The sequence below is a fragment of the Carettochelys insculpta genome, chromosome 1, assembly GCF_033958435.1.
Source record: "Carettochelys insculpta isolate YL-2023 chromosome 1, ASM3395843v1, whole genome shotgun sequence".
In the NCBI taxonomy this organism is placed as follows: Eukaryota; Metazoa; Chordata; order Testudines; family Carettochelyidae; genus Carettochelys; species Carettochelys insculpta.
The window spans coordinates 38,677,829-38,695,788 of record NC_134137.1 but is presented as its reverse complement, the minus strand read 5'-3'; the positions used below and the strand labels follow the sequence as shown (position 1 = coordinate 38,695,788).

At 46.0% G+C, this 17,960-nt stretch overlaps 1 protein-coding gene across 1 annotated transcript in view; it reads right to left on the bottom strand.

The window, feature by feature from the left end:
• The window catches only part of DYNC2H1 (dynein cytoplasmic 2 heavy chain 1), a 346,899-nt gene that overhangs the window by 90,567 nt on the left and 238,372 nt on the right, over nucleotides 1–17,960 (bottom strand). The window contains exons 76-78 of the mRNA XM_074984721.1: nucleotides 13,895–14,055; nucleotides 4,842–4,967; nucleotides 3,813–3,923 (exon numbers count right to left, since the gene is read on the bottom strand). Of these exons, the coding sequence (XP_074840822.1) occupies nucleotides 3,813–3,923; nucleotides 4,842–4,967; nucleotides 13,895–14,055 (398 nt within the window). The remainder of the gene's footprint in view (nucleotides 1–3,812; nucleotides 3,924–4,841; nucleotides 4,968–13,894; nucleotides 14,056–17,960) is intronic.

The following is a 17,960-nucleotide window of genomic DNA, read 5'->3' as shown; positions in this document are numbered from 1 at the left end:
TGCACTCACTTCTCACACTCTCCCCTGCCCTTCCCACTGTGAAGGGTTTTTAAAGACCTCTTATTAGCCCAGTCATGGAGTCAGCTGGCCTCAATTAGGCTGAGCCATCTCCTGCCCAGCTGCCTGTGATTGTCCTACAGGCCCTTCTCTTCGTTTGGGCTCCCTGTGAGGGGGCCCTCCACCCTGGCCCTGCCATACTACATAATGTACTATGGAGTGAAAGATGGTATTAGGAGCCAAATCTTCATTGATCACACAGGCTACATCTATACTACATTCCTCTTTCAAAACAGGAATGAAAATGAGGGAAATCAAAAATGCAAATGAAGCACTGATTTACAACCCTTGAACTTTATTTGCATAATCTTATACAATTGCTTTTTCAGAAGAGATTTTTTTAAAAAGCAGTGTAGACTGGGTTCTTTAAAAAAAACACCCTTTATAGCAAGAACCCTGTAAACCTCATTCTTTTCAGGATTAAGGGTTTTTTCAAAAAGAAAAAAAAATTTTTGCAAGAACCCCATCTACACTGCTTTTGAAAAAAAAAATCTCTTCCAAGAAAGTGATCACATGAGATTATGCAAATGAAGTGCGAGATTTGTAAATCAGTGGTTCATTTGCATTTTCAATTTCCCTCACTTGCATTCCTCTTTCGAAAGAGGAATGTAATGGAGACACAGCTATAATGTTCTGTGAGTGTGTGGGCGGAGGTCTAAGTACTACCCTACAGATTGCTGAGATAGGCATATCTATAAGGAATGCAACAAGGTAGAAACTGACCTCATAGAGTGCGTATGGAGCCAGGTTGGGAACACACTGTGCTCTTGCTAACCATGACTAATACAATCAGAGACCCATTTGGAAAGCCTTTGAGCCAGTATCACATCTTAGAAATCATTCTGTGGATCAAATAAGAGTTTAGGGATTTCCTACCATCCTCAGTCCAGTGCAAGTAAAATGCTAGTGTTTTTCTAATGCATAGTATATGCAGAATCATTTCCCTGTTGTCACAAAGTGCTTTTGGGAGAACAAAAAACTGGGAGATGGATTTGTTGATTTACCTGCAAATACAGATAGTGGTGGGAAAAAGTTGAGATATGGGCTATGTCTACACTAGCCAAAAACTTCGAAATGGCCATTTGCATGGCCATTTCGAAGTTTACTAATGAAGCGCTGAAATACATATTCAGTGCTTCATTAGCATGCGGGCGGCCGCGGCACTTCGAAATTGACACAGCTCACCGCCACGCAGCTCATCCAGACGGGACTCCTTTTCGAAAGGACCCCACCTACGTCGAGGTCCCCTTATTCCCATCTGCTCACAGGAATAATAGGACTTTGAAGTAGGCGGGGTCCTTTCGAAAAGGAGCCCCGTCTGGACGAGCCGCATGGTGGTGAGCCGCGTCAATTTCGAAGTGCCGTGGCCGCCCGCATGCTAATGAAGTGCTGAATATGTATTTCAGCGCTTCATTAGTAAACTTTGAAATGGCCATTTGCATGGCCATTTCAAAGTGTTTGGCTAGTGTAGACATGGCCATGGACTCTTTTTTTTTTTTTTTTTTTTAAAATTAAAAGGGCCATGAACAGCACGCATGCCATCAGGGCTGCTACTGCTTTTACATGCCTCATTGAGAAGGCAGTTATAAACTGATTATCTCTCATGTGTGCATCTTCACAGACACATCTGAAAGAACAAGTTGCCATGGACTCAAAGGGAGGTCTAGTAAAAGCCCTGAAAAGTAGGTTAACATCTGAGGCTGAAGAGGATGGTGTCACAGGTGAGAAGAGATTCTCAGTGCACTTAGGGAATCTATGCATCTTGCAGGTGAGCGAACACTGGGTATTTGTCTACCTGGCGGTGGAAAGACATTTTCACTGCAAGTGAAAGTTTTGACCCTTTCAGATCTAAAACGATATGTAAAAGCAGAGGTAGGAAAGATGAGGTTAGGTCCATGTGAGTAAAATAGTTATGACTTGGAATAGTTTCCATTTTGTAGGTATGTCACATAGTCACTTTGACTGTGTAGTGACACATCTTTCAGCTCCTCAGAGCTTTCTGCCTCTAGGTCTTGAAATAAAAAGAAGCCACACCAGCAGGCTTAGGACTCACAACTTGGGGTAAAAGAGCAGCCCATTGTTGTAAGAGATGAGGTGAGGAATCAGCTGAGGAGGACATACTGCCATCTATGTTAGGTAAGAGTCAGTCTTGTTTTGGTCAAAAGAGGGCAATCAGAGTAACTCTCACCATTTGGTTTTGGGAAGAAAGGGCTTTCGAAATCCAGGGGGGGGTCCTTTCAAAAGGCCCCTGTCTACACCGGCGGCATGAGTTTTGAAGGCGGCACTTTCGAAATGCGCGTGGCCACCATTATGCTAATGAGGCACTCCATATGCATGGCAGCGCCTCATTAGCATCTGCCAAAGTGGCTTATTAGCATCCCTCTTTCAAAAGGGGGGGTGCTATTGTAGCCCTGGCCTATGACTTTGAACTGTTCTGAAGCAAACACATTACTCAAGAATAATAGGGTGCAGTAAGGATTATGTAAAAGCCGCAAGTCTGAAATTCCCAAATTTTTGCTTGTTCAATTGAAGTAAGTTTTAAAACATATATTTAGTATTGTAAACACTTATTCACTATGCTATCTTTTACTATTTTAATATTTAATATCAATTTGGAAAAAATATGGAAGCCTTACAAACAACTACTTTATTTTGTAGATCAGCAGGTTTTCATACAGGACCATAAAAATAATCACTGAAAATATCCTAAAGTAAATGAATAGCAATTTATATTTCATTCATTAAAAAAATGACAAATGCTAATGCAGACCCCCCCATTTCACAATAGTTACAATTTGCTAGATTTTCTTCTACAAGACATGGCTGTTATTTCATCTCTCATGAGTGCATTAATATATGTTGTCTGTAGTGACAACTATACGTTAGAGGTCATCCATGAGTTCTTTTACCTCGGGTCCACCATCACTGACACCCTGTCATTGGACACTGAGCTAAATAGGAGGATCGGAAAAGCGGCCACAACTCTGTCCAGACTCAGCAAGAGAGTGTGGAACAACAACAAGCTGTACACTCACACCAAAATGCAAGTCTACAGAGCCTGCATCCTCAGCACCCTCCTTTATGGCAGCGAGACTTGGACCCTGTATGCCCACCAGGAAAAGAGGCTGAACGTCTTCCACTTGCGCTGCCTCAGGCGCATCCTTGGAATATCGTGGAAGGACAGAGTGACCAACACCGCTGTCCTCGAGCAAGCCGGAATCCCAGCCATGCACACCCTCCTCAGGCAGCGTCGGCTCCACTGGCTTGGCCACGTCCACAGGATGAATGATGGAAGATTCCAAAAGACATCCTGTATGGTGAGCTAGCCTCTGGTAAAAGACCTCCTGGACGGCCCCAGTTGCACTACAAATATGTCTGCAAGAGAGACCTCAGAGAGGTAGACATCGAGCTGGACAACTGGGAAGAACTAGCAGCCGACAGCAGCAGATGGCGGCAGGGGTTACACAAGGGCCTTCAGAAGGGCGAGATGAGGATCAGACAGCTAGCAGAGGAGAAGCGAGCGCGCAGAAAGCACACTAAGGACTTGCCAGACACCCACTACATGTGCAAGAGATGCAGCAAGGACTGTCACTCTCGTGTGGGTCTTCATAGTCACAGTAGATGCTGTAAATGAAGTCCTCAATTGAAACTATACAGGGCGCGATCCATAGTCTATGCAGACTGAAGGATGCCTACTACTACTAAGTAGGTATTCAATAAAAAAACACACACACCCCTTTCCTAAGAAATCTCACCTCATATGTTATTTTCAGACTTGACTGAAGTAAAATTGGAGTAAATTTTGGATGAACTTCAGCAGTAAGCCACAGACGAAAATTAGGTTGGGGTTGAAGAGTATTCAATTCCTATTTTAAGAAGGAGATGCACTGTATTAAAAATTATGATTTAGCAATATTTGATTTTGCAGAACAGTCAAAGCTTAAAGGGATACCATCAACCTAAATCATACGCCTGTCTGAAAATACCTACTGTAGTCACAAGCAACATCTGGAATTACAATAACTGACAGATACCCCAGAGAAAATATTTTTAAAGTTAGTTTGCACTGTAGATTTCACAATAGTTAGTATACAGGTATTTCACTATTATAAAACAAAAAAGTCCTGTAGCACTTACAAGACTAACAAAATATTTTATGAGATGATGAGCTTCCACGAAAGCTCAACACCTAATAAATTATTCTGTTAGTCTTTAAAATGCAACAGGACTACTTTTTTGTTTTGTGACGATACAGACTAACTCGGCTAGCCCTCTGTGACTGTTACAACTTTATAGTCAGTTTTCCCCTCTGTGTGAGTCTTTCACACAACACAGAAGAGTATCTTGGTGTAAATATGGGAAAATATGATTGCAAAACAACAAAAATGAACAGGAAGATTCAGAGGCAGGTATAATATTTAAAAATAATTAAAAATGGATTCTGAACTGACAATGCTGCTATAAGCAACACATGTTCTGAAACACGTATGAGCCACAATGGCACTACTCAAATAATTAAGTAGTAATTTATCATAAAAGTAGCAGAATAGGATTCTAATGAAATAGTTCCTTTTCCATAACACAAAGTAAATTAAACAAAAAAAGCACATTAAAGAAAATATCTCTCTTTGATTTCAAACATACAATCACACTGGTCATAAGGAAATGTGCAAATTTCTGTTTCAGATCCTCATTTTTCAGTTGTCAATTTAGCACACTTAGCATATGTAAGTTGCCTGAGGCTTCTGAAAGGATGCAGATGATTCTGCTTCAGTTATCATCACCTTTTCCAAAACAGGAAGCCAAGATACAACAAGATGCAAGTTCTTCAAACACAACCATTCTCCATTGCGTGCACATTCTTTTAGTGTTTGAATGGCTAAGTCAGCTTGGCCTTGGCCCATGGCAACCTATAAAATGAAAGACATTTGTATCAGGAATGCATTATGCCTTGATATTTTGTTCAACAGTAAAAACAAAACCATCTGCTTAAAATTATAAATATAAAGTACAGAAGTTATTCATTAACTCGGATGCTCTGAATGTTTTGTTTTTGAAGATCTCCCAATCATTGCAAATATCTGAGTGATAGGGAGCACACATTCAGCAATACACAGAACTGAGCTTTCTAGACAAGGCGAAAAAAGGCTTTGTTCTAGACAGCATATCCTCTCTCATCTATACGAACTATTGGTCTAATATAATTATGGGGGAATTAAAAGAAGTCTGTTGCCACCTAAAGATAAAAATGGATAGGTGCCAATTTGCCAAAATACAAAAATTGGTGCTTGGCACTGAAAGAGCTGATATTTCTGGTGATTGCAGTATTATTTCCATTTCTGGCTAACAGACAAAGAGTTCTGTTAGACACCGACCTCCGATAGCATGACACTGCTGATAGCAAGAGTGCTGATACCCTCTTTGGTGGCAAAAAAGATGGACCCAATTCTCTTCAAGTCATATCGATATACCTTAGGAATAACTGTAGTGAAGCTGGAGCTACGTCACTGTAATATTGATTAGGAAAAACAAGCCAGTTGTTTTCCTATGAGAGAAGTGGAGAGATACAAATGACCAAGAAAGAGAAGTTACTCACCGTAGTAACGGTGGTTCTTCGAGATGTGTCCCCGTGGGTGCTCCACAATAGGTGACGGGCTTGCCCGGCGCCGCAGATCGGATCTTCCAAGCAGTTTCTGCCGGACCGCGCATGCGCCGGCGCGCGCCGCTCCCTTGCGTGCTCCTGGCCATGTGCGCGATCCGGTCCCTGCCAGTTCCTCGACCAACCGCCTCGGGTGCCCCTGAAAAACACTAACAGAGATCCGAAGCGGGGAGGATGGGCGGGTAGTGGAGCATCCACGGGGACACATCTCGAAGAACCACCGTTACTACGGTGAGTAACTTCTCTTTCTTCTTCGAGTGTCTCCGTGGGTGCTCCACAATAGGTGACTACCCAGCAGTAACCCAAGATAGGAGGTGGGTAATCGGATTATGTGCAGCTTGTCCCCGAGAGGACCGCTGCAGAGAGACGGGTATCCTCTTGGAATACCCTGTGAAGGGCGTAATGTTTGGCGAAGGTGTTGTAGGACGACCAGGTCGCCGCTCTGCAAATGTATTTTAACGCAACGCCCTTGAAAAAGGCTGTTGATGCCGCCACCGCCCTGGTGGAATGAGCCCTAGGAGTGGCCAATAAAGGAGTCTTTTTGAGCCCGTAGCACATTTTTATGCAGGATACAATGTGCTTCGAGATTCTCTGCGAGGAGAGACCCTCTCCTTTCGATTTGGGAGCGAGGGAGACTAGGAGTCTATCTGTTTTCCGGAAGGACTTGGTCCTGTCTACGTAGAAGGCTAGCGCCCTCCTCACGTCCAGGAGGTGTAGGCGCGCCTCTTCGTTGGAGTTATGAGGCTTTGGATAAAACGAGGGTAGAACAATAGGTTCGTTGATGTGAAACTTGGAAGAAACTTTGGGAACAAAGGCTGGATGCAGCCGTATGGTTACCGCCTCCTTGGAAAAAACAGTGCAGGGTGGCGTTGCCATGACTGCCACGAGCTCGCTCACCCTACGAGCTGACGTAATTGCAAGAAGAAAGGTCGTCTTTATTGTAAGGAGGCGGAGGGGAACCGTGGCCAAGGGCTCGAACGGTGGTCCCATCAGTGTGGTAAGCACCAGGTCCAAGTTCCACGAAGGTGGAATCGGTTTCCGAGGGGGGTAGAGGTTTACCAACCCTTTGAGGAACCTGGTAACCATAGGGTGGGCGAACACCGTGTGCCCTTCCTCCTCATGTCTGAACGCCGAGATGGTGGCAAGGTGGACCTTTAAGGAGGATAGCGAGAGTCCTCCTCTCTTGAGGTCCAGTAAATACTCTAGAATTGTAGGTATAGGCACCGAAAGGGGGGCCAGCTGTTTGGTAGAACACCAAGCCGTGAAGCGAGTCCATTTTTGTTTGTAGGTCTTCCTAGTGGAAGTCCTCCTGCTACTTTCTAGGACTTGCTGTACTCCCACTGTGCATGTGCTCTCTAGGGAGCTGAGCCATGGATTAACCACGCTTGCAGTCGCAGGCTTTGGGGGTGCGGATGCACTATGGACCCCTGGGCTCGTGTGAGCAGATCCGGAGCCACCGGAAGAGGCATCGGTGGACGGTCCGACATGCGCAGGAGTAGGGGGAACCATTGTTGGCGATCCCATGTTGGGACTATCAGGATTATCTGGGCCCTTTCCCTCCTGGCTTTTTGCAAAACTTTGTGGATCAGCACTGTGGGAGGAAACGCATAAAGCAGGGGGCCCCCCCACGGGATCGCGAACGCGTCCCCCAGGGACCCCCATCCCAGTCCTGCCCTGGAGCAGAATCGTGGGCACTGCTTGTTGTGCTGAGTGGCAAACAGATCTATTTGGGGAAAACCCCATGCGTGGAAAATCGGCCGTAGCAGATCGGGACGGATCTGCCACTCGTGTGTGAGCGCAAAACGCCTGCTCAGCTGGTCTGCCTTCACGTTGTGCGCACCCGGCAAGTATGAGGCTTTCAAGATTATATCGTGGGTGATGCACCAGTTCCATAAGCGGATTGCTTCCGCGCATAAGGCACGGGATCGAGCTCCTCCTTGCCTGTTTATATAAAACATGGTGGAGGTATTGTCTGTACTGATCCCGACGACTTTGCCTTGTATGTGGTCTCGAAAGTGTTTGCAGGCGTTGAACACTGCTCTGAGCTCCAGTACATTGATGTGTAGTGACTGTTCCGTGGGTGACCACAGTCCTTGAGTCACCTCTTCGCCCATGTGCGCTCCCCACCCTATGAGGGAGGCATCTGTAGTGAGAAAAACCGATATTTGCGGCTGGTGGAAGGGTACCCCTGTTAGCAAGTTCCTGGGGCTTACCCACCATTGCAGAGATTTGCGCACCCCGGCTGTGGGCGACACCACCCTGTGAACGGTGTGTACTGCCGGTTTGTATACACTCGCCAGCCAGTGCTGCATGCTGCGCATGTGTAACCTGGTGTTCTGCACTACAAACGTCGCCGCTGCCATGTGGCCCAGCAGCTGCAAGCACGTCAAGACCGGCACCGTAGGGCTGAAGGTGATGACTTGCACGAGGGAACCAATGGCCCGAAAGCGAGCCTCTGGTAGGTATACTCTCGCTGTAACCGAGTTTATGCGAGCCCCTATGAACTCTATGTCCTGTGTGGGGTCTATTTTTGATTTTGCCAGATTGATAACCAAGCCAAGTGAGGAGAACATGTTTGCTGTGACGCGTATCATGCGCAGAACCTCCCCTTTCGAGGCCCCTTTGAGCAGGCAGTCGTCCAGATACGGGAAAATAAATACCCCCTGTCTGTGCAGGTAGGCTGACACCACTGCCAAGGTCTTGGTGAAGACTCTGGGGGCCGAGGAGAGGCCAAACGGTAGGACCTTGTATTGGAAGTGTTCGTTGCCTACCATGAACCGGAGGAATCGCCGGTGAGCCGGATGGATGGTTATGTGGAAGTACGCGTCTTGTAAATCGAGGGCTGCGAATCAGTCTCCATCGTCCAGTGCTGTAAGGATGGAGGCGATCGTGGTCATCCGAAAACGCTGCTTGCGCAGGTACCTGTTGAGGCCGCGAAGGTCTAAGATGGGCCTCCAGCCTCCTGTCTTTTTCTCCGTGAGGAAATACCGGGAGTAGAACCCTTTTCCTTGCAGTTGCTCCGGCACCCTTTCCACCGCCCCTATGAGCACGAGATGGGCCACCTCCTGCCTGAGCCTGGCTACATGGGAGGCCTCCTGGAGGTGGGGCTTGGGTGGAGGTCACGACGGTGGGAGCGACTGGAAGGGGATGGCGTACCCCGTGGCTATGATCTCCAGCACCCATTTGTCTGTGGTGATCCTTTGCCACTGGTCGTAGAATGGTCGGAGGCGATGGTGGAATAGCCGCTTCGGATGACCTTGTGTGATGGTAGTGATGGCGCAGCCCTGGATCTGTATGTCAAACTTGTGGCCTTTGGCCCCGCCCCGAGGACGCACGGCTCTGTTGTGAGCGTCGCCTGGGAGGTCTGTACTGCTGGTGCTGTTGATGTCGCCCTTGCTCGTAACCCCTGTGATACTGGGGGCGCTGTTGCTGGTACTGGTACCGCCTTTGCTGAGGATAGTACCTTTTCTTTGTGTATGGAGGGGTGTAATCCCCAGGGTCCTGAGTGTGGCTCTTGAATCTTTACTGGAATGAAGGACCGAGTCAGTTGATTCAGCAAACAGCCTCTGCGAGTCGAAGGGAAGGTCAACTATCTTCGCCTGCAGATTCCTCGGTATACCCGAGGTCTGGAGCCAGGACTCCCTTCGCATCACCACTGCAGTTGCTGTGGAACGTGCTGCTGTGTCCGCAACGTCCAAAGCAATCTGAACTCCCGTCCTCGCAGCCGCGTAGCCTTCGTGCACTATGGCCTTGAGGACCGGCTTTTTGTCCTCTGGAAGCGAGTCCATGAGGGAGGTTAACCTGGAATAGTTGTCAAAATTATGGTTCGCTAAGTGCGCTGTGTAATTTGCCATTCGCAACGTTAAAGTGGAGGAGGAGTAGACCTTTCTGCCGAACAGCTCTAGCTTCTTGGCATCTTTGTCTGTTCCCCCTGTTTTAAATTGAGAAGTTTTTGATCTTTGTTGCGAGGACTCCACCACCAAGGAGTTTGGCTGTGGGTGGCTAAACAGGAACTCCATGCCCTTCGCCGGCACGAAGTATTTCTTATCCGCTCTCTTTTGGACAGGCGGAATAGTTGCAGGGGTCTGCCATATCGTAGTGGCGGACTCTACGATCGCTTCATCAAGTGGTATTGCTACTCTGGAGGAGGCCGGAGGTCTCAAATTTTTGAGGAGCTTATGGTGTTTCTCTTGCACCTCTGCTGTCTGGATGCCTTGCGTGAAGGCCACCCTCTTAAACAGCTCCTGAAACTGTTTGAGATCGTCCGTAGGATGGACGTCCCCCAGGGCCGTAGCCTCGTCCGGGGAGGAGAGCGAGGAACCGCTGGGGTACGTCTCTCTGGACCCTTCCGGTTCCTGCTGGTGATGGTACACCCTCTCGCTGGAGATTTGCGAGGGAAAATCTCGGGGTTCCATGACCAGTCCCCCCTGAGATGCTTGAGTCTCTGTCCCTGGTCGCAATTGCCCTCAGGGGTACGAGATAGTCTGTGGGGATCTTTCCCTAGTAGATTGCCGATGGTGTCTATGCCCCGCGTGGTAGGGGCGACCATGGCAGTATAGGCACTGTTCTTGGGAAGGTGACCTAGACCACTCCCTTGGTGCGTACCCTCTGCGTCTGGGGGAGGGAGATCGTCGAGACACTGGAGAGAGCGATTTCGCATAATAGTCCAGCGGTTCAAACCCCAGGAAGGGTGAAGGTGGTGCCAGCCATGGTGAGGCTGGTTGTAAAAATGGAGAAGGGGGCTCTGGGTAGGCTAGGGGGGACCCCTGCCTTCTGGTTGGAGTCTGCAACATGAGGGAAGGGCTGTGAGAAAGCAGCTCCACAGCCCTGTCCGGAGAGGGGCTGCAATGCCTCCTCTTGTGTGCAGCCTTCCCCCTCCCTGGAGGAGGTAACTCCGCCCCCTGACGCGCGGGGGATCCCGGCCCCGTCAGCACCGTGCTAGGCACGCTCGAAGGCGATGCCGCACGTGCGGTGTCCTTCTGCGCCTGCAGGCTACGTGCCTGCGCGCTCTGCACCGCCGGTTCCCTGGGGGTCGGTGCCGCTGCCTGCGGTGCCGCCGGTACCGGCGCTTGTTTAGCCGCCGCCCTGCCTGCGGTGCAGGGCGGCTGGCTGATTATCGGAGGCTGAGCCGCTTCCACGTGGCTCTCCGTGCCGCCGCCGATCAGCTGTTGCTGCGGCTGGGGGCTGCTTGCTCCTCCCGTCCCGCTCACTGTTGCTGCCGGCAGGGATCGGGCTGGAGAGACTTTCCTCCGTTTTTGCGCTGATGGAGTGAGGGAGGCAGCTTTTCTTTTAAGGGCCCCGGAGGGTCCCTCCTGCTGCGGCCGCTCCGGCACGTGTGGCTGGAGGGCCTTATCAAGAAGCAGCATTTTAATCCGCATCTCCCTGTCTCTCCGTGCTCTGGTCGTTAATTTAGCACAGAAGGCGCATTTCTGTGCCACATGGGACTCCCCCAGGCACCTTATGCATAGACTGTGCCCATCGGACGCTGGCATCGCCTCTCGGCAGGACTCACATTTTTTAAAGCCTGAAGAGGACATTGTTGGTGAGTCTTTGAGTTTTTAAGCGGGTACTTAGCACCTTCTTTGTGCCGTTTTCCCCGTCCGATGGCCTGCCTCAGCAGGAGGGCTGATGGCCCTAGCTCCTGGCCTCCGGCGCTTGTTACTGGGACTGGACTGAAGCTGTCCCGCTCGTAGTTTGTTGTTTTTTTTTTTTTTTTTGCAAAATAACAACCGGCTAACTTGTAGTAGCCTAAGTACCTGAAAAAACTTCAAAGAAAAACAGATAAAGTCGTTGAATACGCTATTTGGCCTTAGCCTAGTCGGATTCCGTCTGCAGCCGACGGCGGTTAAGAGGAACTGGCGGGGACCGGATCGCGCACATGGCCAGGAGCGCGCAAGGGAGTGGCGCGCACCGGCGCATGCGCGGTCCGGCAGAAACTGCTTGGAAGATCCGATCTGCGGCGCCGGGCAAGCCCGTCACCTATTGTGGAGCACCCACGGGGACACTCGAAGAAGAAGAAGAGGGCTTTGTCGTCTTCATTTTTTTAAGATTTGCAAAAGGAAACTATTCTGAAAGAACTCACATGTGAAATTGCAGAACTATTAACTGTATTTTGTAACTTATTCTTTAAATCATCTTTTGTACCTAATGCCTAGAAGATAGCTAATGTGAGGCCAGTATTTTAAAAGGGCTCTAGAGGTGACCCTGACAATTACAGATGGTTAGTCTAATGGCAGTAATGGGCAAATTAGTTGCAACTACAGTAAACAATAAAATTGTCAGACACACAGATGACCATAATTGGTTGGGGAAAAGTCAATATGGTTTCTGTAAAGGCGTATCATGCCTTACAGATCTAGTAGAATTCTTTGCAGGGTAAATAAACATGTGGACAAAGGGGATCCAGTGAATATTGTGTACTTAGATTTCCAGAAAGCACTTGAAGAAGTCCCTCACCAAAGGTTCTTAAGTAAGTTGTCTGGGATAAGAGGGAAGGTCCTCTTATGGATTGATAACTGGTTAAAAGACAGAAAACAAAGGGTAGGAATAAATGGTAAGTTTTCCAAATGTACAGAGGTCAATAGTAGGGGGAACAATGACTCCGTATTTAATTCCAATAGAACATAACAATGGCCATACTTGGTCAGACCACAGTCCATCTAGCCCAGTGTCCTATCGTCCGACAGAGGCCAATTCCTGATGCTCCAGAGGGGATAAACAGAATAGGTAATCACAAAAGCAATCCCTCTAATGACATCCACTTTTGATGGAAGAGTTGTCATGCTTTTTATCCCTGAGTTCCAATAAATCAAAGAATTTGTGTACTTTCTTTTGAACTAGCAACACAGAGATGTCTTGTATGTAAGCCAAACATATAACTTATTTTTGAATGCTTTGAATAATCTGTAACATATACAGAAAAGGTGATCTAATTATCAGGTGAGGTGGAAGTATATGCTAAATCTTCACCTTTTTTTCCCCAGAATTATTCTGTGAGCTTACAGGAATGATTTATGGAAAAAACAAAGACAATCAGAGATTCTGTCTTCTGTGTGGAATGTTTGGGGAAGATGATTTTGGAGACATAATCCTCCTCTTCTAATCTTCCTTTGTAGAATCACTTCCAGAAGATTTACCATAAAAATGTCACACTTTGTCCAGATATCACTCCAGAACTCTATTACATTATACAAGCTAGCCTCAAAGGAGGGGACATACTTGGATCTAATCACACAGAGCTAATGCCATATGTGTCAGAAGGTAAAGAGTGAGAAAGAGGCTCTCATAAATATTAAGAATGGCAAATTATTAATAACTAGATGGGATTCCATAGAGAAATTAATCTTTAGAGTATGAGAGGAGGGATAGATTTCACTAGTGTTCAGTTGAGGGGGGAAAAAAGTACAAATATAAAGACTGCTGAGAGGCAAGATTAACCTGCCCCTATCCTATTGTTGTATCAGAGGAGTTGAGGAGGATTCCTTCAGATCGTAAGTGAAGTAATTCCGATCCAAATACCCATGGGGGAAGACCTTAATAGGGTTAACTGCTGTCAGGCTATACACATATCATAGAACCAAACGTAGCTAGTATTGGTAAGCTCCAAGCAGCTGAGTTTTGAAGATATGTCCTTCTCATTCTTACTGTGCATCTTTTTAAGAGCTACATTAAATAGTACCAAATACTATCTGGGGTTGAAACCGAGAGGCTTAGAGAAGGTTGGAGTCATCTCTTTATTCATGGCTGAATTTTTAGATGCAATGCAGTGTCAGGATACATTGTGCTGATGAATGAGATGATGAGGAAAGCTCTTGAAAAATGATCTTCAGAGTCCTTTGTCACATCAATTGACCTTTTGTGATGAAATGAAGCACAGAGCAAAACAACATGCGATGACAAGATAGGTTTTCACCTAGGGAGGAAAAACTGTTGTGCTGGTCAGTGAAAGACTTCATGTTATCACAAAAACATCCATTTCCTAACATTTAGTTTTTAAGATTCTCAAACTAATTTACAGAGTTGCCTAAAGAAAACAATACTTAGTAGTCCTGAGCATTACTTAAACTTCTGAAATCACTTTATCAGTTAAAAAAATGAAAAAGAAAACACTGTAACATTCTATGGCCATTGTAATCTTTTAAACACAAGCATTATATTGTATCATTATCTGAGACCAACCTGGTGATAAGACTCTCCATGTCTTTCCACACTAGCAAGTTCTTGTAGTTCTTGAGAAGGATCAGCACCAGGAGAAATAATTATCAAGATAGGCTCAATTTCCAGTGTCTCATTATATAGGCGTTTTAGATTCAGAGGTGGTGGAGACAACTCTTTCATTCCTGCAATTGGATATATATTAAGAAAATAAAGCAACAATGAAGAATAGAATGGTCCATAGAAACAGATTCCTTCCATGCAAAGATAAAGCAGCTACATATACAGCTGAAAAAAACTCATCACTTTCTAAAACTGTAATTGCTAATATGTACATAGAACTGCCTTAGTTGCTGTGGTGGAATTTAGTGATCCTAAAAATGCGCCTATGCTAGAACCAAAGTATTTAAGGCTATGCTAGTTCAATTGCAATCAATTGTTTACACATTTATACACAGACATCACATATGTTGGGGTAGAGTGAGGGGGTCAAATCCAGAACCTTCAGAACTTAAAAAAAAAAAAAAACAAGCACAAAACCACTATGGTAACAATAGGAGGACTAAAGAGATATGAAACACAGCTGATAAGCAGAAACAGCTGTCAACTGGCACCTAATATTCAAAAAAGACCTTTCAAAGTTCAGAATCTCAGAAGCTGATGACAAGCAACAACTCTTTAGTCAAGACCAAACTGAAATTGCTTTGATTTCAGGGAATAGCACTTCCTTGTTGAACTATTAGACACTGCACTTCCTTGAGTATTCAACATCAGATTTAATAAGGTATGATCTATGCCACCTAGCACAGGGACTCTTCAGTTACTTCTGTAAAAAATATTTGGTTGTTCAATGAGAAAGAACATCTGGGGGTACAAGCAGAAACACCCATGCTCTAGTGATTCATCTATATGCTCCAAGCACAAAACTGATTCTTCTAAATTGAAACAATGAGAAATATAAGTGTTGTGTCTGCATATATTCCAGGTAATATAAAGAAAGACAGGAACTGGATTAAAAGAATACAGCAAGTTTTGACATAGGAACAGATTAACTCCAGTGTGGTAGTAGCAACATACAAACCTTATTGGCCTGTCCTTCTTATAATTGAGGGCCTCTGTGATTAGGATGACTTTGCATACGCCCTCTGAACTAGGATGAATTTCATTCATAATCTCTTGCAACGTGTCACTTCATTGTTGAGCACTTTGATTCAATTCATTAAAGCATTTAGATACATGCTTAAAGTTATGTTTAACTGAAGACTCAATGTAAAAAAAAAAAAGATTTTACCACATGGTTCAGTGATAGTTCTGTGCATGGCAACACCGCATTTCTCTCATACACTTAACCATATGAAGAAAACTGCAGCAAAGGTGACATAACTTCTAAGCAAACTAGGCAGTACTTCTGAGGGAGCAAACACTCAAACTACCCAATCATCAGTGTACTATACACCAACAGAACAACAAGAAGTCTTGTGGCACCTTATAGACTAACAGATATTTTGGAGCATAAGCTTTCCTGGGCAAAGACCCACTTCTTCAGATGCATGAGTGGGGTGCATGGTTTCAGAGGGGTATTTAAAGGGTGGGGTCCCAGTAAGAGGGAGGGCCAGAGCTGACAATGTCTATTCAGCAAGGTGGAAATGGCCCACTATCAACAGTACTTATCAAAAGAGGACAAAACAAGTCAGATCAGATAGGGGGATGTGAGCCTTTGTCTGATGGGGAGATATTAGCACCCAGAGCAGAGAAACTGCCTTTGTAAACTGCGAGCCACTCTCAGTCTCTTTAATCCATGGTCAATGGAGTCAAATTTGCAAATAAATTGCAGCTCAGAGATGTCTCTTTCCATTTGATTTTTAAAATTTTTTTGTTTCAGGACCGTCACCCTTAAATCTTTTACTCTGATACTATACACCAATGCAACTCCATTCAACTCACATCGAGTTCGCTGACACAAAGCTATGTTTAATTATGTGAATTACAACTGAAATTATTAGACCAACACCAATGTCATGATCCCCCACATTAAGTAACATCATTCCTCCACACATCTGTTGTGAGAGCACTACAGTCAGAATGGGTGACAAGATCACATTAATTTTAAGCCTACTACTAAACAAAATCCTCTTCAAATACCCAGGAGTAGATTTCTCATCAAGGCACTATTGTGGGCCCATTTGTCCTGCCTGATTTCTCTGAGAAGCCTCTGTAGTGTGAAGAATAGACTATTACTGATGTCAGAAACTAATCTCTTAAAATTGTCCTGGACACATGTGTTTCCAGCTCTGATTTGCTATGGCACTCATCAAACCCTTCTTAACTGATTTTGAATGTGTAGTCAACCTGCACATTTTGATCCAACAAGAGGACCAAAAGATGGACAAAGCTGTGGCACTGCTTTACTGAGGAAAACCGCATATAAGATAAAGACATGTACCAGCTTTTTAAACAAACTGAGCAGTACTTCTTAGGGAGCAAATGCTCAAACTACCCACTCATTGACAATGTCACACACCATTGATGACTGTCCTCTGACCAGATTTGATAGCAGACTGAGGGCTCCACTTCACTAATGAATCTGCTGCAAATTGGCTTTGCAAGTTCTGCTTGTAACAGGAAAAGATGAATTGGGCCTAAGAAACTATGTGTTACGTGCTAAAGAAATGATGAGGAGAAACTGTTATCTATGCTCCATATCAAACATCAAACCATTTTTAAAATGTACATACGTTTTAAAAATTGGGACAATTTTTAAACATATCCATGGCTTTCCTTCAAAATCCTTGAGATAATGGGAAAAAGTGGGAATAGCTATTCTGTTCCTAATTCCAGAAGAAGGTACCCCAACACAGCACTAAAAGGTCAAAACTGTTTGGTTTTTTTTAATTCTTTTTGGCAGGGGGGAGGGCAGGGAGGGAATGAAGGGAAACACTGAACTATTTCTATATATATATATAAATATATATTTACTGTATACCATTCAGATATACAGTCAATGAACAACTTCAAATGCTGTTCTCTTGGGGCCAGTGACTGATTGCTAAGACAGTATATTGATACAGTTCCCTTTGTTCAAGCTGCATCTACACTAGCAAGTACATTTTGAAAATCTGGCCCTCTTTCAAAAGAACATGCAGAGTGCACAAATACAAAATGCACTCTTTCGAAAAGAAATCAAAAGAGCACAGTGCTGCTTTTGAAAGCATTCTTCTGCCCCCATATTAGGAAGAGTGCCCCCTTTCAAAAGAGTCTTTTGAAAGAGAATGTTTGTAGACGGTCCATGGACCACTCTTTCAAAAGAGGAGTCCTCCATAGCATCGGCCGGCAGCAGCAGGGTTCCACGATCTCTGGGTATGGTCACCCTTAAAGCTGCATAGACCCAGAAACCATATGGCAGGAAAATGAGAGAGTCTAGCAGCAAAGCCATGAGCTGCATTCAGCATTCCCACACGGCCACCTCCAAAACATTGACCTCAAGCAATGGCCAGCAGCCAGCCGCTGCAGTCCCACCCCCGAGCTCTCACAGGGCTCGCAGGAACCCAGACAGCCACCCCCAAGAAAGAGCTCCCTACACAATGCCCATACCCCGACCACATGAGGAGCAAGGTAAAGAGCTCAAGCCAGCCACTGGATCTCACCTACAATCTGCCCCTACTGTAGGGAGCTCCAGAGCCTCCTGGGGCCTCAGGACAGCTCATTGTCACCCACTGTCCTCGACATAGTGGTAGACAAGCTGCACCCAGAGGCCAAAGAGAAGTCAGAACATGAGGGTCACCCCCCACCAACTGGAGCTGGAACCACCCACTGTGTGATCAAGGGAGGAGCAGGACCTTGTGACTGACCGGCCCTCCAGGTCATCCAGCTGCACCACAGCCAGCTGGGCACCGCTGGACTTCAGCAAGGGACCCTTTGGTAAGTACCCAGTGGGATACACACTCTGGCTTGTGGGGTGGGGGCACCACAGCTGCCAGCGGGCCACCTGCACTTCCGCTGAACCCGAGCAGGACACACCCCAAGCAGCTGCAGCACATGGCATGCCGTGACAGCTACCCATGACACTCAGTATCTGGACCCATAGACAGCA